This window comes from Camarhynchus parvulus, chromosome 3 (genome assembly GCF_901933205.1).
Source record: "Camarhynchus parvulus chromosome 3, STF_HiC, whole genome shotgun sequence".
Classification (NCBI taxonomy): domain Eukaryota; kingdom Metazoa; phylum Chordata; class Aves; order Passeriformes; family Thraupidae; genus Camarhynchus; species Camarhynchus parvulus.
Genome location: NC_044573.1, coordinates 81920443 through 81942348, shown reverse-complemented (window position 1 = coordinate 81942348; position 21906 = coordinate 81920443). Strand labels below are relative to the sequence as shown.

At 35.0% G+C, this 21906-nt stretch overlaps 1 protein-coding gene across 1 annotated transcript in view; it reads left to right on the top strand.

The window, feature by feature from the left end:
- Positions 1-21906, top strand: part of SNTG2 (syntrophin gamma 2) — a 206298-nt gene that overhangs the window by 173125 nt on the left and 11267 nt on the right. The window contains exons 13-14 of the mRNA XM_030945918.1: positions 9643-9714; positions 13104-13313. Of these exons, the coding sequence (XP_030801778.1) occupies positions 9643-9714; positions 13104-13313 (282 nt within the window). The remainder of the gene's footprint in view (positions 1-9642; positions 9715-13103; positions 13314-21906) is intronic.

Sequence of the window (21906 nt, the reverse complement as noted above, 5' to 3'; positions counted from 1 at the left end):
GAGCTGTAGAATTCTAAACTGCTTAAAAATTACCCATACTTACCATATGGTAATATTTAATCCTTTCTTTATTCACCAGAAAAAAAATTGCTTTAAACAAATCATAAAAGAATAAAATGTGGACTTAGCATGATATTTCAATTATACAACTTGCTTACAGTTTTGCTCAGTCTCCTAAATTTGTCTGCTGGTCCAAAGCAAATCTGATCCTTTATATGTGTACTCTCTGCAGTACCATTGGGAAGTACAAACTTTTCAAAAGTTATTTGTGAACCTCAATGAAATGCAATAAGTAAAATTTCCCTCTCTCTAGATTGACATTATTAATCCAATGCTTCCAATTAATTTCAAACATTCTAAAACGGCCAATAGTATTCTTTTTAAAATGAGACAACACATGTGGGAAAAGCAGGGCATTCTCCCTCTGAAAATTGGGGGTTTCATATGTTAAGCCAAGGAACTAAAATTTCATGAAATTACAACAATTTAATTAAAAAGTGAAAACTATGCAGAAGTATTAAAGAAATAAATAACACATCACATGAATTATTTTTCATCTATAAATTTTAATTGTTGTCTTCAGACCTGCTTCTAGGACATATTTTTATAAAATTAAAATTGTACATCTACATTATACTATTTTGGGATAAACTTCTTCATTTACTATTTTCAGCACTCTACTAAGAACGGACAAGTGGGGATGACTGGTAGTAGAAATTACCTGACAGAATCTATTATCCTCTTACAAATCTTTTTGTAGGAGCCTTGGCTTTCAAAAAATGAACTAAGGAGATGGGGGATCCCTTTGATCAATGTGTTGTGTCACCTCAATATTATGATGCACCAGTAAATGTGAAAGAGTCTATAAATCATAAAACTTGACTGGTTTTCTCGCTCTTTTAACATTCCCCAGACATCTCTCATCAAGAGAAAAACCCCCAAAAACTAAAGACCAAATTCACAGTTTCCAGCAACCTCGTATCTGGAGACTTCAAACCTGGATCTAAAGCCACAATTTGAAGCTGATTATCATTCTCCTGAGGCCTCCAACCCTGGCTTTTGTTGATGCCCTTCCCTGTGGCTCACTCCACGATCCCATTGCAGCCCTGCAGTGCAGCCCTGCAGTGCAGCAGGGCCAGTCTCGGGCTCCACAGCCCTGCCCTGCCCAGCCATGGTCCCACAAGTCAGGGCTACCCAGGGGCCTATGTCCAGCCCAGCCTCAGCCTGTCACTGCTCCCAGGGACACAGCTGGTGCCCCAAGCTGGGGCTGCCCCAGTCCCCATGGCTGCCCTGCTGCTGCCTGGGCCCTGCTGGGATGGAGGTCACCACTTCAGAGCACCCCATGTAGCAGTGGTTTCTTACCTGGGGCTAAAGCAGAGCTAACACAGCCGTGTTTGGGCTGATGCTGAGCAGGGCTGGCGCAGCCTTTCCATTCTCTCTGCTCACCCAGCAAACTGCTGGGGCTCAACAGGCTGGGGAGGACACAGCCAGGACAGCTGATTTAAAGAGAGCAAAAGGGATTTCCTGTACCATGAAACATCATGCTCAGCAATAAAAAATGAGGATTTGGTCTTCAAAAGTAGCCATTGCTTGGAGAATGGCTGGGCATTGGTCTACTTGGGGTGAGCAGTGTGCAATTGTCTTTGCATGAATTGATTTCTTCCCCTTTCCATCACTTATTAAACTGTTGTCTTCTTGCCCCATGCATTTTCTCAATTTTGCTCTTCCTATTGTCTCTCCCATCCCATAGCAGGGGACTGGGGAGTTAGTGAGGGGTTGTGTGGGTGTTTGATTGTATGACAAGGTCAATCCACTGCAGGACCATGATTTGGGACCTCTCTGGCAGGGTCCCTGCCCCGACAGACCCTGGACAGCTCCCATGGCCCTGGTTCTGTGCCACATGTCCCAGCTCTGTAGCTGGAAACACTGGTACCCCCACAAAACTGTGCATAAAGCTCTTCCACTGCTTTTAGATATATTTGGTGCTACCGCTCTTCCCATTGCTCCTACCATGGTTTGGGTTTTTTACTATTTTAAGCAGAAAAAAAAAAAGAAAGATTGTTCAATCACCAAAATAAAAATGTTTCAACTTGCTTGATCTTTAGAAGATATAAGTTTAACATTTTTATTTCAGAGATGTTGCTATTGCTATTTGTAATCTGAATCAGTTACATATCAGTGTATCAATATAGTGTGCACAGAGCAGATGATCTATAAATTCTACACTTATTGCTATCCATAATTTTACAACTGCTTGTAAAAGGATGGAGTACAATTTCCACTCTTTTTCTATTTCATTGTGTGTAAAAGATGACGTGATTGTAAATACAGCTGCTAATTTTCATAAGAATGGAAAACATAGTTATATATGTGCAAAAATAAAGAAAATTGTGGAAAAAAGTGGATACTATACTATGAAATAAATCACTATGGCAAGTAATATTCTATTTATATGCTATTTCTAAGATATCTCAGATGGTGATTCCAGAAATGTAGAGACTTCACCACAGAAGTAAATATCAAGAATCATGTGATTAACAGAGAAGGGTTGTTTTGCATCCCTGAAGTAGCTTATCTGATTGTATTTAAGAAATTTACAGATTTCATTTACACACTGCTATATTACAAATGTGACCCATTTCTAAAAACTAAATATCTGAAAAACACCACTGAACCAATAGAAATTATTCTTGTGTCATTTTTAATATACAAGCAGTACTTTATTACATTCTAAAAGCATCTCTAAAATTTCTGTCAATTTTCAGGTATTGGAAAAGTTCTAAATTCGTCTCCCAGAAAAAACTGAGGAAAAAAATATTCTAAATTATCATTCAAAATCAAACCACTTTTTATATCGTTGAAAATTTCCAGAAAATAATTCAGTGTTTTTATGGAATATGGGCTACATGGAAGGGAGATTTCTACTATTTGATTTTTTTATGTTTCCCTTATAGTTCATTATGATTTTTACATTAAAGTATTGAATTAGCCATAACCTTAGATCTGTTGCGTAACCCTTAATTGCAAAACTATCTTTTTTAATGTAATTAAATAAATAGCACTGCTGTGATTTAACATAAAGGCAGCTAGACAATCACTGCATGGGCTGTTTATAATTTTAAGAAAAGAACAAATAGAAGAATATTGTGAAAGTAACAGAAATACTTCCACATTTGACAGTATAGAGAAGCCTGCACAATGTAATTAAGACAAACAGTGTTTTTAATGCTGTCATGTAATTTCTAAATACTAAAAATAATCTTTCCTTTAAAAAAATTCTTGGGTTTTTTTTTGTTGTTTTTTTGTTTGTTTTGGTTTTTTTTTCCCATTAAGGAGCAAAAAGACCAGTGAAATTAATTACTCTTTACCTAGAAGTATTTTGTCTTCTCCTTAGATCTTTTTAATACTTCTAGGCGGGTGGGATGATTCTGCTGAATTCTCAGATAATGGAGCCTTTGCTGTATTCCAGTAATAAATATTATCAGCACTTTAATTTTTTTCCCTTTACATTTATTCAAATATTTTTAATATTTTGGGGGGCTCTGGAGACTTCTAGAATCAGATTCTGTGTTCAGAGAAAGTCCAAGAGTATGTTGTGTTAATTTGATTTCAGTGATTTTTGAAGTATGATTCTCTTTTACATTCACACCATATTTCTTTATTTAGTGGTGATCTCTGAGCAGGCATGGAGTCTTTTATGCCTATTGCCAGTTCTTGGTTTCTTTTCTCTGCCTATGTTGGGGTCAGGATTGAAGGCACTCGAGATGGTATTTTGTGTTCAGACTTAGGTGTTTATTTTTTCTTATCTATGTTACAGTCTCACAGGCAGTGAGTTCTGCAGTATTGCACTAACAAGGTGCAAAATGGCTAACTGTCATTTGTTACAAGGTCTTTTAAGGCTAACCTATCAAATTAAAGAAATGGTACCTAAATTATCTTCACTTTTATCCAAATAACCAATCACTCAAAGTCTGCAACGCAGACTTTTCCGTCCAATTACAAAATACCACCCAAACCCATACAGAAGAAGGAAGAAGGTAAAGAAGGAGGACCAGCCTCTACCCTAAAACCTCCATCTTTCTCCAGATATATTACTGTATTCTAAAACCTTAAACTCTTAAGTTTTACACCCTGTGATGTTACACACTTCTAATCAAACTACACACCCGTAATCTCAGTGCTATCAATTTTGGAAGCCTTCTCCACAGCCTCAGGTCAAATGCAGTGCTCTCTTGGGAGTCAGAGTCTGTCAGCATAGAAAGTCTAAAATTCTCAGCATCCAGAACTCCAACACCTATTTTATAATTGCGGAGTTCTTTTTTAGGGAGTAATTTTATAAGCTAATTGTTTACTGTGTGTGTCAAAATGAGTTTAACTTCATTGTTTTCTCTCTATTTTAAATCATAACTTTTTAAGAAAAGCCAATGATTAACTCACATATTTAAAGGTAAGTATATTTGGAATTTGAGTTTGAACTGATGATGAGATCACTTGTTCTATGTAAAGCTAGATTTTTTCAGTTTGTTTATTTTCAGAACTCCACTGTAATGCCTGTTTTTAAACCATGAAGAAATTGCGAAAACTCGTGCAAAAGTAGAAAGTACTTCTGCAACACTTGGAACTTTTGTAACTTTTGTAACTCTATGTACCTATTTTAGTCTCTCATCAGAGATTTAGAATTGTAATTTCAGATTCCTATTTTTTGTAACCCTGTTTGTCTTATTATCTTTCTGATCAGCTCAGTGTTAGCTGTGAGTTTACAAATGTCTTGGTTTTGCAACATTTGCAATGTTTTGCAATGTATTTATCCTGAAAGGATTAATACAGCTAAATGTCTACAGAACCAAGCACTCAACACATACTACACTGGGTTAGCTATGGAGGTGGTCTGCCAATAATATAAATAACAACATTCAGCTCCTCTTGGTCATAAATTCATATAGTATATGAACACAAATTAAAGTAGAGGCTTACTGAATTCTAATTGAAACTCTCATGCGCTTTGACACTCTTTCTGAAACTGTCTGAACTAAATTCATATGACTGCAAGCATGTCTATTCTGAATGGAGCTGTTTGAACTGTTTTGTCAAATGCTTCATAAAAATAATAACACTGTCATGCCAAGAAATTGCAATGTACAGAATACCTGCAGGAATAAGTCCAAGGGGAAATAATGAGGAAAAACTACTTTATTGACTAAGAAATATAATTGGGTATCTCATTTATCTTAGGTACTTGTTACCCAGTTATTACATGTGTAATGATGGATATCCTGCAATAAACTGGAATATTCTTTAAATAAAATGAAGGATATTGCAATTTTCATGAACTTTCCTGATTATTTCCAGCTTTTCTTCTTGGCTAGGAGTATATGGTTATTTGTGGGGTTTTAAAAGTAAAGCAGTCTGTAACAGTAACATTTTAAACTTAGACATTCTATGATAGTGCTGATAAAACTATAAATAATGTCAGCTGTCTGTTTAGATTCTAGTATTCCTTTGTAATATGTTTATTTTGCCTCCTTAAAATTTCTCTCAATATGTTTTTTGTGTTCTGAGCACCTTGCACACAGTGGTATTGAGACTGTTTCCCTCTCTAAGTGTGGTAACCTTTCTCTGACATACACAGGTAAAGAAAACCTTGGCTTATATAGGTGACAACAGTTGTCACTATCACTGCCTGCCTCTGCTGAAAAAGTCATATGAGGTTACACAGCATCAAAAGATGAAAGAGATGTGTGGAATAATGGGAAGAAATCTGAAGTACTCAGAGTAAATTTAATGGCACAGCAGTGTCACCTCCATCCATCATTAATAGTGCAAAGATCCCCAACAGTTAAAATAGTTCTTCAGGAATGAAAACAATATATATGAGCAAATGAAAGTCCATTCATATCTCAACAGCTTTGAGGTCATAGCCTATGTCACCAAAGGCAGTGGCATAAACAGCAAATGAATCAGTGCTTATGCTTCTATGTCTAGCCACTTACAGCAATAAAGGCTTCTCCTGCTGTTAACTGAGATGGAAAAGATCCTTTCCCTTTGAAAAATTCAAGACCAAATAATGAACTAGCCTCCATTCTAGTCTAAACCTTATTTTCCAAGAAGCATGGATATCCTTTTGGAGGATCACCAATAATGGGTCAAAACATGTATTATTTAATTATTTTCTTTTCAAAACAGCCATCAAAGTACAAAATATCTCCCTGGATGTAAGATTAAGCAAAGACCTGCAGTGCTTACTCTATTCTGAGCCTCTTTAAATCTACATTTCTTTATGAATTAAATTTATAAGTCCTCTGTTTCAATTGTTTCAAAACTTAGGTAATTTCTTATTTGTACAATAATTAAATTGCAAACTCAAATATAATATTGAATGGACTTACCAGAAGATAAATAGAAATGGAAACCTAAAAAATAGAAAGATATGTCTTTAAAAATTGCTACCTTTTTATAAAGTGATGGAAGGACAAGATAGTACCTAAAATTTCTTTTCATTTCTTTTCTAAACCAGCTGACATCAGATTTAATTTGAAAAAGTTTAAGATTTACTATGTGCTTTTATCATGTAGCTTTAAAATTACCTGTATGTAATGTTTTGAGCTTTAATTTTTGAGACATTGCTCATAGTAAAACAAAGTGCATAATATATTTTACATATCGTAGTGGATGTATTGTATTCAAGTGATGTTTGCCATTTGATTGTTAAGATATAGAAACTATGAAATGGAAAATCCTCGAATGAGTCCCTCTATATCCTGAAAAGATGTGGTGCTAGAACTTCTGGAGTTCTTCAGTCCCATTTCAGTAGGTGATTCATAATATCTAAATTTAATAATCTAAACAAACCAATCTAAACCTAAGAGAAGTAAGGAGAAGATTAGATTATTAGATTTAATTCTTAATAATTAGATTATTAAGAATTAATTAACTTTGTTAAGATTAGGAAAAAAACTAAATCCAAGTTCACATTACCCCTCCAAAGGACTCTGAAGTTACATTTCATAGCTAACAGATGTTCCATTAGGGGCCTGTAAGTGTTGTAGTGGTTTGGATTCTCATCAAGTTATTACAATTCTGTTTAACTTAGAATTTGAAGAGACTTGAAAATGAAACATTAAATAAATTTTAAAAGAACGAAAACATGTTTATATCTGCATGCAAATCATCAGGAGAAATACTACATTAAAAAAAAATTATGTGCTACTATGAACACAGAGAAAAAGAATCTGTGATTGCATTGCATAGTTTTTTCTAGTTAAGTTTCATCCACATAAGCCAGATGTTTGACAGAAAGCTTTTCCTTTATGTTAATTCTTTTAATTTATTTTTCTGCTTTCTTCCTTTTGGTTGGGATGTGGAAATAGGACAAAGTTGTATAAGCCCTAGAATTTTAAATTATTCAAGTTACTATTAAAGTTACCATAATACTTATTTCCGTATCCTAAAAGCCTCAGAGGTGCAACCTAGTCAAATCCTTCAACTATGTATGCAGCCACTCCTGTGCATTCCCCAAGAGCTAGGATTTTGTACAAAATCTAAAACATATAAGCAAAAATGATACATAATTCCATTGAATTTTTCCTATGTGTGAGTTGTTTTTTTTTCTTGAACAATGTAGGCTGGGTACTGTTTTTAAAAGAAAACAGATTATCACATCATATCATTAAGTAGAATTTTGGTAAAAACTTCAATCGTTCTTGCTATTCAGATTTTAACAGCCTGTCATGTCAACAGGATTAGGTAATGAAATCAAAAGAAAACAAAATATAGGTGTTTTCATATTATTGAGCACACTGATGATATTTTTCTTGATGTCCTGGTTTGAGAGGAAGTGGGTTTTTTGGGATGCTGTGGTCAAACAAATAGGCGCTCAAATTTGAATATTGGCACCTGGTGTGGCCACTGAGGACCTGGATACACCTCTGAGAGCATGATGGAGGGTTAAAAGCAGAGAAGTCCCAGGAAAACTCCTCTTGGGTTGCGGTGGGGAAAGAGGTCAGAGCTCCCCTGCCCGGCTGCTGGCTGGGCGGGGGAGGGGAAGCCATGCGGCCGGGTGAGGTAGGCCGGGCCTTGGACAGAGAGAGGGGAGGTAAAGGCCAAAGGCCCCTGCAGGATGGAAGGGTGGAGGAACAGAGAGAGAGAGAGAGAGAGAGAGAGAGACAAGAAATGTGATAACATGGCCCGCCGAGGAGGATAAGGGGGGTGGGGCTAGAAGGTGCCTGGCAGGGCAGCCGTGGGAGTTCTGGACAGGCAGAGCCTGAGATTTTTAACCCTTTCTTTGGATGATGGAAACCTTACAAATGCTGATCCTCCTGGATCTGAATGAGAAGAGAGATAGAGATGAGATAAGAGGAAATGGGCCATGAGAGAAGTAGAGAAGAATCTTGGGTGGGAGGAGGTGATGGAGGGGCCTTTGGTCTTGTATAGCCATGGACAGAACCATTTTTTCCTGTGACACAGAGGCTGCATTTAGGGGGAGGCAATGGCTTGGAGCCAAGAGAGTGCAGTGATGTTATGTGAAGGAGTGTGTGAACAGAGACAACGGGTGAGGAGGGTGGTGGTGCCCTAGATCTTCAATGAAGGAGAAGATCTCTGTTCTCAAGACCCCTCGGGGGTGAATCTGGGGGGGGACAGGTGTTCTGAAAGTGAGAGACTGCTCTTTTTTGGAACTGGGCAAAGCACCCTTAAAAGGAAAACCCTAGAAGCAGCTCTGGTCCATGTGCAGTGGTGAGAGCTCTGGGCATGGAAGGAAGATGTCACAATGGCAGATGATCTCCGGGCGGTGCCACGTGTGACGTGGAAACACAAGAGGTTTCAACTGTGTTTTCTGGGGAAGCCTATGGCACAAGAGGGACTCCTCACTCCTTGATGACCTGAGAATTGATTATCTAAAGGGTGGTGATGGACCAGGAGTTGGTGATCGGAGGGGTGGATGTATTGGAAATTTGGTGGGGGGGAGGAATGTTTTTTGGAAGGTTTTCATTCCGAGTTCTGTGTGTGTTTCTCTTTATATATAGTAGTAGGTTAATAAAGTTTTTCTTCTTCATTCCTAAGTTGGAACCTGCTTTGCTCTATTCCTGGTCACATGTCATAGCAGACACCAGGGAGAGTATATTTTCATAGGGGCACCGGCATTGTGCCAGCGTCAAACTGTGACACTTGATTCTAAATATTGCAGTCACATAGTCCTTTTCCAGTTTTAGAATATGTATTGAGTTATTGCCTCCCTAGTGCATGTAAACTCAAAACTGAATTTGGGAATACATCTTGATCTATTGATTGTAAGATTTTTTTCATATTGAGACATGAAGCTGAATGACTGTGTTTGAGACTGAGTTCTCTGTGTTAGCATCTCGAGAAATAAAAATGCTTATGTAACTAACCACAGAGATTACAAAGACGTTTCCATCATACTAGGAAAAGAAAAAGTAAATTATTTAACACCTTTTAATTCCTGTTTCTGCAAAAATTTAATACTATTTGACGTCTTTTCTAAATGCTGGATATTAAATGTAGTGATGTGCCTGTATTTAAAAGATCCAGTAGAATAATGATGGGTGAAATCTTTTCAATTTTTTTTATCTGAACATTATTTTTAAATAAAAAAAATGTGTTAATAATTTTTTTTTTATATTATAGGTGAGCACACTAGATTGGGTACGAGCTGAAAAAATCTATAACCTCTGTGAGGTTCTATTTAAAATTCACAAGGTAGGTTTCCCAATGGTTCCAGTGATTTTATTTAGTAAAGTTAACCTTTTCCTGTTGATGATAAGCTCAAATTAATCTTAACTAGGAATAACTGGTATTCAAATAGTTCATCTGTTGTTATAAAATCTATTTGCAATTGCTAGGGCATTAGCTGTGCAAGTATAAGAAAATATGTAAAATAGGTTAAGCTCCAAGTGAACAAGTTACTAACACATTTTCTTATTGAAGAAAGTTTTCGGTATTAGAGCTGGATATGATACTTCAATATGAAGTATCAGTGAGACACACTGCTAAGCATAATGATATTAGTTTTTTCTTAGTGGGTCAGATTTTCAAGCAAACATGGTGAAAAATACCTTTGCTGTAATTCTTGATCCATATAAAGATATTTTCATTTTAGAAATTAGAAATATAAAATTATGTCCTTGTTGTATCATATGTATTGATTGTTGTATCAAGTATTGTAGTGTTTTTTTCTTTATAAGGGGCAACATGTCAGGTTTGTTTCCCATAGAATTAATTTTCTTTCACCAACTAGAAAAAGTTGTGTTTTCTGTCTAGCTTGTTCCAATTAAAGATTTGCATCAAAATATTAGCACTTTATGTAAGTAATTAACTTATGGAATATATAGTCTAATAAATTGCATCAGATAGATTAATTTTGTTCTCCAACTAAAACAAAACCTTTGCGGGTGAGATAAGGCTACTGTGAGAGCCTATTTGTCTAGGAGAGTAAAGAATATTTTCCGACAGAAAACCTATCTTTTCAGATAAAATTGTATTTCAATGAAAAATTAAAGCTCATCTTTAGTTCTCACCAGCTGCTGCCCTTCTCTGCTGTTTCTCTTTGACCACACACTGATGTGGTGGAAAAGGCAGGTTGTTGCTGTTACCTGTAACAGATCCTGCACTGAAGCAAAAGTGCCTAAGGTTTTTGATTTGGTCTTGGTGGGGGTTGTTTGGTTTGGTTTGCTTTGCTTTGCTTTGGTTTCACTTTGGTTTTGTTTGAGGTGTGTAGGGGTTTTTTGTGTTGTAGGGGTTTTTTATTTGTTGGGGTTTTTTCTGATGCAGGTTTTTCAGGACATGGGAAGGAAGTGTTTTGGCAGTGCCATACCAGGAAAACAGTAGTCCTGGAGTTCAGGACTAGAGTTTGGCTCCAGATGCACAGGAGGAAAGCCATATTCTTGTAGTCATGGCATTGTTTTTGTGTGACCATGTCTCCAGCTGGGAACATATGGGCAAATTCAGGTCTTTCCCATCACACTAACATACCAACAAAAAGTAGATGTTCTGTCACAGATCATTTATTTAGTCTCTTTCATATTTTTTATAATTTTACTTTTGGCTCATAAATAAGTCAGGCACCAGTGAAATATATAGACATTAAGCCTTTTGGGAAGATTTTCCTGTGGCTTGGGTTTTGGTTTTGGTTTTTCTTCTATAGTTGTTGCTGCTAAAACTCAGTTGTTCCTGGAATATTATGGTAATTTCAAGGATATTCTGTCTTTCTGCAGCTTCTGCAATACTTTTTCATTAAGAAAAAGAAGTTGGGAAATAAACTACTCATGGTTCAACTCTTTAATGTTCTTGACATTTTAATAAATGAATGCTTAATTGCCAGTCTTCATGAATACGTAAGCTAAAGCGCAAAAGCTCAAACTGAACTTCTTAACCTCTTTTCTGTTGATTCTTTGGTATAAATGACAATGAGGCAGACAGAACAAATCCAAAAAATTAAGAGATTAAGGTTTCTGCATTAGATATGATAGACTTATGTTGTAAAAGCTGCCATTTAGGGAGGGGGTTCTTAAGGATTTTCAGAAGCTGGTTAGAACTAGTGCAAAACTGTGGGAGAGTGTGTTTTGTATCTTCTCACGAAATATGGATTTTAAGGAGAAGTGTTCTTGTTACACACCTAATTGTAAACTTCTCATCTATGTTTATTATGATGCAAGAGTTAAACAGGGAAAATATCAATCCAATATGGAACTTAGAATATTTGATATATTTTAGATTTGGATGTATGTATACATAAATATAAATACAGAAATATATGAATTAAAATTCATATATATAATATGCCTTTGCATATTTCTGTTCATGTGGTGGTAACAGCCAGATGATTTGAAATGTAATGTCTTGCATTGCATGTATTTATTCTTATAGCTTGTCTCATAATTCAAACTCTTACTGTAATCCTGTACATTTTTAAAAGTAATTTGTCTTAAAAACATTTTATTTTCTTTTATTGTCTGGTATTTTCACACGAAAATTTTTAAAAAATGCTAACATAGTAGTCTAAAAGCCAGGATATGCAGCACTGAGTCTTGAAGCAGATGTAATATCTGTCACTCCATAGCTACTGAACACCAGAATATATGCAGGAATTTTGTTCAACTTCCTTTTCAATAGTGCAAAGGGGTGTTGTAAAATAACTGAGCTTCATCAAGTCTGTTTTCTCCTCAGGTAGTAGCAGGGCCAATTTTGACAACACAGTGCTTTGTACCCTGGTGGCAATATGTGGTGCTCCCAAGATGCCCCATGAATCATTGCTAATTATTTTGGGGTTTCAGTCTTTTCTGCCCCATGATATCACAGAGAAATGGGATACAGAAGGATTCTATCTGAAAAACAGAAAAATAAAAATATGTGTAATTTGAAAATTCAAGCTGTGAAAGTACTTAGAAGTATAAGTTGTAGCTTTTTAATTTTGTTTTATTTTCCTCTATATTTATGTTAATCAATGAAGTCCTGAAATATTAGGGAAGTTTCTTGTATTAATTTGTTTACATTTACAAAACATTGTATTGCAGGTATTATGAAAGTTTAATGTAAAGTTTCTCTGCTTTATCTTGAAGGTGATGGCAGGATCTTGTTTTAGTCTCCTTGTAGTTACAGAACAGCATTGACAGCTATTGGAGGACATGCTCCTGTTGTCATTTCTAGAATTAACCCTGGGGTGGTTGATAAATTACTGCATTCCTTGGGGTTTAGCATATTGGAATCCAAGTAGAATGGAGTAATTATAGTCTCCTGTAGAGCTGGTACACAGGAGTGTTGAAACATTCAGGGATTTCCTTCTTTTTTTCACTGTAAGCAATGTATTTGTACAAACTCCCTTTAGATTATGTATGTATTCCTTAGGTAATTTTGACAGTATTTTGGAACTGCAGGAGTAGCTTGGATTAAAAGATAGGGAATAAAGCAAATAAGAAGCAAAGAGAGAAGCTGTCTTTGACATAATTATTTAACTCCTAGAACATTTCTTCAGCACAATTGTTGACATAATGGCATTGTATATCCAAGTACCCATCACTTACGAAGACACTGTTGCTTCAATTGTTTGGTTTTGCCAGATGAAGAATCATATACTGAAACATATCTTTCAGCTCTGGCTTGCTGATGATTGCTGGCTACAAGCAAACTTGTATTTAGGTATTCACCAGGACTTTGATCTTGAAGACCAGAGACCATATTGTTTCAGTGTTATGGTTGGACATGGCAAGAGCCACTATTTCAACGTAGAGCTGGGCAGTGAATTGGCAGTGTGGGAGAAATCATTCCAAAGAGCAATTTTCTTGGAAGTTCAAAGAACAGGGGTAAGTAGTGAACAATTTAAATCATTTAATCTGTAAAATAAGTATAAAAAGATTTTTAATTATTTTTATGTTTAATAATTTCATTCAATTGATGTCCTCCATGACTAAGGATCTGAGTACATTTAATACACTGAAGACTTCTGAAAGCTTCATCATCACAATATTTTTCTGTAAATGACTGTGTAATACCAGTCAATGAGCATGTTATGACAGATTGAAAATTGAAAGTAATAATTTAATAATAATTTAATTGAAAGTAATAATCAAGTTCACCTTGATTATTAAACACTGGAAATTAATATATTTTACCACTGGAAAACTCTCAGGAGTTTATTTAGTCCAACTTGAACATTTTCTTCCAGAAAGCTAATTTTCTTCTCACATAAGGTAAATATGATATGGTTTACATGATGCTTCTGCATTCAAAGAAGAAATATTTTGCTCTTATATCATTAATTGTGAATTGGGATTGTCCTTGTTAACATTGGAAGAGTTTGAAGACAGTATAAAAGTGAAAAGAAGTTTGTAATAGTCTTGAATTCTCAAAATTAAACAGCAGATTTTCACTTTCTGCTCGCTAGTAAATCTAGATCCATACTCTCAAGTGAACTGGATGAATGTTATGGAAGTGTATTCACTGAGACTATAGACCTCCTCCAATTAAAAATATATTTGCACAGTTTAACACAAATGCGAACTTGATTTGGTGTGCTCAGGTTTCCAGTGTCCTGTGAGCCTCCTAAAGACATTTGAAACACTGAGAACACTGGATCACAGCATTATATTAACATGACTTGCAAGGAGCAGGAGTCCTATCGCAGGTGGTTAATCAGCTCATCTAAATTTTCAAATCTCTGGGATTCTAAACAGGTTTCTGGGTTCTTACAAGGTACTTAATTAGAACCTTTCTATTTGACTCTTTAGACTGATGAAGGAACAAAAAGATTTTGTAACAGTTCTTAATACTGAATTCCTGAGAAGGAATGCAGTTCTTCAGGAAAAAATTGATACTTGTATATATTATCCATATAAAAGCAGATAACATAATTGAAATTAAGTATAACAAGCGTGCAGATTAGCTGTCTCTTCATCTGATTAAATTTCTGAATATTTATTGTTAAATCTCAAAGCTTGCTTTTCCTTTACACCCTTAAAATTACGGAATGATACTTTGCTTGTGGAATGATCTTTTGTCATTTGAATCAGTCATCGAGACTCATTTCACACAAAAGACATTAAATTTCCTGCAGCTGTGGTTTAACCTATCTGAAACCTCCAGGAAAGTAATTCGAATACAATCTTGATTACAGTGCTCAAGTCTCCATATGTGTTTTCCTATGTCTTCATTTTCTCTCACATAGTTGGATACATCCAAATTTACTGTAAACTACTATGTCAGTAGAGTTCAGAGTACTGTGGTCAGTCTCCAGCAGTGAAGTCTTTTTACTGCACTATTTTCTTTCTCCATTCAAAGCATAAATTCTGTTGTGAGTGCCTTTCTTTTCAGAACGATGTCAAGAGCAGCATGAATGAGGTGCAATTTAATATTACATAGAATATTTCAAGTCCTAGAAAAAGAATTGGCATTCCAGTACCCAGAAAATTCAAGCTTTTCACTGGTATGTCAGTCTGTAAAAGTTCTTTCTTTTGGAGAATTTTGGAAATTATTTTTTATTCATAAATGATTGGGCAAGATTCATGGCAGCTGTTGGATTGCATTGTGCCATTTCAGCCATTCTTATTTAAATGGGGCTTGGTCCTGTTTGATGTCGAGTGTAGTTAGGATCTTGCCTGTGAGTTTTTGTTAACCCTTTCCAAATACATACCCTTTGTATTTGGTGTTTCTATAATAAGAGCTGTATTTCTGAGAAGATTCTGTCCTTACACAGTCCATAAAGAGAAATGTTAAGGTGAGGTGGTCATTTTGAATTTTATCTGCTGGTGTTGTGTGATTTTTTTACATTTCTTTTGAAAATGGCAGCAGCAGTAGATGACAGAAAGAATGCAATAAAGCAGGAAGAAACACCCCTCAAAATATTGCTCCCCTTTTAGCTATCTTAAATCCCTATTTCTAACTGCAATTGTTTACAAAAATTTTACTAGGAAACTCTGAAATTCAGTGACCCTGGTGAAATTAATCTATTTGCAGACAATGAAAACAAACAGATGTTGAATCCATGTGCTAGAAATACATGGGTTTTTTTCCTAGAAAAGCTATTGTGGTTGCTGATGGCATAACTTGGATAGATGGGGGCTATAAAAATGCAGGAGAAGTGAGGCAGAAAGGCAATTGAAAGAGAGAAAAAGTTTTGTTGAAAAGTATTTGCACGAGGCAGGTAATAAAAGTCAGCATTGCAATAGTGGAAGATAAGCAATGAAATCCTCTCAGTCATGTATTGAAGTTAAATCATCTCCTGCAAATCCCAGCATGAATGCTTGTTTCACATGGAACATCCTAAACAGTGCAAGATGAATAAATGATGCTCATATTAGGTAATTTTTGTTTTGGTTTTTTTTTTCAAGATTTTTATGGTGTAGAAAATCTTCAAAAATAAGAGACTAGTACATTTTCCAGAGCTCTTACTAATTCTTTGACCCTTCAGGTTGGTCTTATCAGTAGCATAGGATATTATTCCACATTTTTTTCAATGACATCTTTTTTAAATTTCTAAATCAGTGTTCTTCCTTTGCCTCAGACTAGTTTTTCCAAAGGAAATTATTTTGACTCATCTGAGTCTTGGATATGGTTATTAAATTAATGCAGAAACATCTCAAAGGGATGATTTGGATGAGTTCTGTTCAGTAGGAGGATGGAAGAGAATACTGGAATAGTGGACAGAGGAAAGAGTGACAGTAATGTATTTTACTGTTAGCTCTAGAAAAACTAGACCAACAGTTTTGTCATCTTGAAACTTTGTACATGTAAGCTTTGTTTGATGGCTGGAAGAGGACAGAGGAGAGGAATCTTCTTTACACATGAAAGACGTATCAGGAGACTGAAAAAAAACCATGCAGTGGGAAAATAATCTACCACAGTGTTTCTAAAGTACCTACAGTGGGTATATAGTGATAAGACATGGTTGCATACTCTCCTCACTAGCAATTCTAACACAAAAGAAAGTTTTCCGTTCATACTTCCAGCTGTGATGAAGATGCTGCAAGTTCCTTCCAATCCTCATACAGCTGAATAACCTACTGTATTGAAACCATTTTTGTTGGTTGGACAAAATATTTGGTTAATATGAGTTACTCCAAGAATTAAAATAGGCTGGATCCCATTGAGTTATAACAGAATAATCAAGAAGTTTTGGTACCTCATTATTTTCCATGCCTTAAGGTAAGTACTTCTAGTTAACTTTTTTCTGTTTTGTTCCATGATTCAGTGACTAACATCAACAGAGAAATAAACCCTTGAAATACAATTATTATTTATTTTTTAAGTCAAGGATATGAATATATAGAAAAATGTTAGCAGTGAAATTAATATTCCTGGAATGATACGGGCTCCTCGTGTGAAGAATATACATTACTAATAAAATCAAAGTAAACAAAACAAGCAAAGTAAACAAATGAAGATTAATGAATGTTGCAACTTATTTCAGTTAACACAATTGGAAATCCGAAATCATTTTATAATGAACATAAATGTATGATGCATTTTTCCTGTGTTTTCCCTCTTTTAAAATCAGTTTACCTAAATCACATATTCTGTGGATGTTTTATGTTTTTGTATGCATTTTTAATATGTCTTTATTTTCTGAGAAGTTAACACCAAACCATTCTCTATAGAAGGATTCTTGATGCTGCATATATGACTCAGAATCATTGTGACTCAGAATTGCTCTCAAACAGATTATGTCTGTTCCTGGATAAAGCAAAAATAATTATTGGGTATAATTGTGCATGCAGACCTAGAGCTTCTTTTCTATAGGATTCTCATATTAGACTTTTAATTTTCTCTCTACAAATATTGTGCTGCTAAAACACCACGATGAAAATTCCTAAAATATTTTATAATAGATAAGCGCAATTGATAATTTTGTTTTGTTTTGTAAGCAACAATTAATTGCTTTTGCAGATTAGTTATTCCAGCTAGTTACTGCTTTCCTCTGTGAACTTGAGTCTTCCATGCTTAAAAAGGTGACAGACATGAGAGTGACACAGCTTACACAATGCTTATTTCACCATCTTCCTGTTCCACTTTAACATTTCCCCCTAGACACCGTGTCTTCTTCTGGCTGATTGGTATGAAGTACCTAAGGAATCCGCAATCATGTTATTGATTATTAAAACCAACCAATCTACCAAAAAGTCACATAACTATTTTGACTCAAAAACCTTTCCTCAGCTTTATATGTCTCTGCCTTTTTGTTTGATGGACTATTTTTCATTAATTATCTAGTCCTGGTTATCTTTGGTATCCTCTCTTCTATCCATCTTTTTAATTTCTTTATAATACTTTGTCATAGATTTTACAAGTTCATCAGTTTGAATTAATTTCTAATGTATTCATAATATGTTCATCTGAGAAAATGAAGGGTTTTTTTCCATGAAAAAGATATTGTTCATTGTACAAATCCTTTCAGAATACTGTTGACAGGTGTTGATTTTCACCTCTTGGCTTTCTAGTAAAGATTTATGGGTTTAAAGTTTTTTTAATAAAACTTGACCATGTAATGCTTCCTTCTCATCATTCCTTCTCAGCTCAGAAAATAATCTGTGCAACCTCCTCATTACAACCCATGTTTGCTGTTTGTTCAAGACCATTACTTAATTTTAGATGCATATCTCTGTTTAAAATCTTCTTAAAGGGTTCACTACAATTAATTTAAGACATAGAGAAGTGAATAGTTCTTTCCAATTGACCTCAACAACCTTTCAAGGAAATCATTTTTTTGTCATAATTTCCCTTTAAAAGCATTCAGCTGACTATATTGTACAAAATAACAGTATAATAGTGACTGTATGCATATATGCTACTTACTAACCAGTTACAAACATGAAAAACAGTGTTTCTATTTCAAATCACATAGTTGCTTCTATGATATGTAAAACCACATAATGTTGAAAGATCAAAAAGAAAGAGCTGCACAAAATTGCACTGATATTTTAAGACTTCACATTTTCACAAAATTAATGGATAAATAGCTCCCATATCTTGAGCAGCTCAAGAAAGAGCTAAAAGTAATTTAGTTAGACATTTATTCTTTGTCCACTGGAGTTAACTATAAATTCCTCATGATTTCAAAATTAGGAGCCAGACGGAGAAAATCCCTTACATAGAAGCTCAAATGGCTTCTAAATAAATTTTTTTTGTAAACTGAATTTCTATGCATATTGTACCAATATGCCTTCATATTTGCTTAATGCTGAGTGTTCAACAAGTCACCAATATAAATAGTGATGTGTGCTGGTCAGGGTTATGGTTTCCTTGCATTCCCAGCGTATGGAAGCCACACTGCATGGAAATGTGGAATTAACCCCTTCTGAAATTATTTTTTTAGCATGAAAGGTACAAGTTCAATTGAAGATTTTGGATTTAGAGAAAACAGAAGAGTTTATGATACTCCTATCAAGATGGCATATAAGAAGTTCAGTTCCTGTGTCTCCTTCCTGCAACATTTTACATAATTTGCTTTCTAGTCATTCACTAGTGGCATTTTGAAATGATACAGATTTTAGAGACTGTGTCCCCACTGAAACTTACTCAGAGATTAGTTATGTTTCCACTTATCTACCACAGCTTACTTAAGTCTTCCAACTACCTGACTCCTGAGATTCTCAGAACTTTGGCTTTCTCAGTAAGGCTGACATCAAAACAAACACACTCCTTTCTGGGCATCTTTGGGAATTAAGTGGTGCTGCAGAAATAGGAGACTAAACCACCCTTGGAGACTGAGCCAAAAGAAGTCCACTTAGATAAACAAAACCTAGCAGAAATGAGGTAATCTCAATAGGAAGTAATCTTCATTTCTATGACCCATTATTGGACATTTATGATTTTATTAATTCTTCATGGTGACCTGGGAGGTTGAATAAATCATGATTGGTTGATCACAGTGTAAGCCTTGTGAGCTGCAAATACTCTATTGAATTGCAAAAATATTAAATACAGTTGGCCAAGTTTTTGGTTTTTGTTTTTGTTTTATTCTGTGATGATTGCCAAGCATATATGAAACAGAGTTACATGTAGGAGTCCCTTTAAGAATGGAAATTCCACCACATGCTAATTTCAGAACTTATTTCTGAGACAAACATTTAAGCAAAGGAAATATTCTCCTTATATTCAGGCGAGATATTAAATAGCATTTAGATTAGGTGAGATTTATAGTGTCATTAAAAGATACTCTCCAGTTTGTTACAAGAAGCACTCAGTTTAATTACACAATTAAGTTTTAGATTGTTTTCATTATGCACAGAAAGCTTATTACAATTACAATTACAATTTAACTGGTCACCTTTAGAAATGGTGTTAGATTCTAATTCATTTCCACACTGATGCAAAAAACTCACCATTCTCTAGCACAAAGAAAGGTTCTGAGAACCATACAGATTAATAATAAATACATTTTCAATAATTATTAATAATTCAACCATTCACATGACAGATGAAAGTCAAACAATGCATTTATTAGAATTTTTAAAACAGTAAGAGAATGTACCAATTTTCAAGGCTATTGAACTCAAACTTGTTTCTATATTCTGTATTTTTGACATGATTAGTATAAAATGACCATTATTTCTGAAAATATAATGTATTCTTAAAATTACATTTATTTATATTAAAAGAATAAATATTTTTATATTACATATATTTATTTCTAAATCTAAATATTTAGATAAAAATCATGTCATGGGAATCTAGGTTTGTTATTATTTTCCAGAGGATCTTATAGACTGGAATAAGGAAGAAACCACAAGAGAGCTGGAGAGGGACTTTTTCAAGAGCACATAGTGATAGAACAAGTGGGAATGGCTTTAAATTGAAAGAGTGCAGGTTTAGATTACATGGAATTTATTAGGAATAAATTCTGTACAGGAAGGTGGTGAGACACTGAACAGGTTTCCCAGAAATGCTGTGGATGCCCTGTCTCTGAAGGAGTCCAAGGCAGGTTGGATGGGGCTCTGACAAGCCTGCTGTACTGGAAAGTGTGCCTGCCTATGGTGGCTGGGCCCATTTTGGAACCTTCCGACTCAAACCATTCTGTGGTCCTTTTAAATCTGTCAAGAATTTGCTGTGAAGCATTTACTGTAATGGAACTTCAAATTTGTAGAGTAATATTACCTTAGAAATTTACTTCATGGAACTTCAAATTTATAGAGTAATATTACCTTAGAATTTTGATGCTGGATTTTATGGTTATAATTTTTGTGTTCCCTGTCATTCTCCACCCATGATTTATAAGAATCAGGCAGAAGAAGAAAATCCCAGTGAAAGTGCCACTGATTCATAACTGAATTGTGTACTCAGGAATGTCTCTTGATGATATTTGCTGATTAATTCCCTTTTCAACAGTGAAATTCCAGAATTTACAGATCACCAGAGAAGAAAAATGTTAATTATTATGTAATAACAAACTGCGTCAAAATGAGGTCGTTGTCTTTGCTGAAGTAAGCCAGTAGTGGTCTACTGGTTCTCCTAAATCAGGCAGTGTCAGCTTGATTACTGTGTTTACCACTGAGAATCTGCCTCAGGTTTATGAAATTATGTTTCGGACATGTAGGAAACAAATAGGAAATGTAGGAAAACATGTAGGAAGCTCAACATTGAAGTCACTGTTGATTCTTGCTTTTCCTTATGGAAAGATGAGTTGTTGCAAAACAATGAAGGTATTCCTCAGACACAGAGATGAGGAAGCACAATCTCTTTCTGACATAAGCGAAGGCTAAAGAACACAATTTGAATTTTCCCTGCTAGAAGATAACCATTTCTTAGTTGCTACCCTTAGATTTTGTCCTCCTGCATCCATTTTGCTCGTTGTTTTTCCTACAAGCATTTTAATCCATTGTCTGTTCAGCAAAGAGGTCAACAAGTCTTTTCTTCTATCAGATTTACTTTAGCCATAGGTTCATATCACCGAGTGCCATGGCCAAGAGTTGGCATCCACCACTGCATTATCTGTCTTGCCAAGATATAGCTGAACCTATGGGTTCACCTCAGTCTTCCTACAGGAACACAATTCCTTGTGGAGTAAAATTCAATTGTACATGTAATCCCACACATACATGTAATCCTAATATTTGAATCCTAAAATCCCACATTAATGTGATCCTAATATTTGAATGCTGGTTTAATGCTTTATCTCAGTGATGCTGAAAGTTACTGAAAAGACAGTCTGTCCAATGAGTGCTCTTCTAAGCAACCATTTTTGCAGTTAGCTGCTATAATGTCATGAGCATTAAAAATTTAAAATTACAAATAGATCAGATAGTTATTTCAATAGATGACCTAAAGGGAAAAGTTTCAAGTTGAGCAGTATCCTAAGAAAGTTAGCATTTAAAAAATGGATGTATTAAACCCACTTATTATTTTCTAAAGCACTGAGCTAGTCCTACTTCTACTGAAATAAATAGAAACTTTCTTTAAAATTCA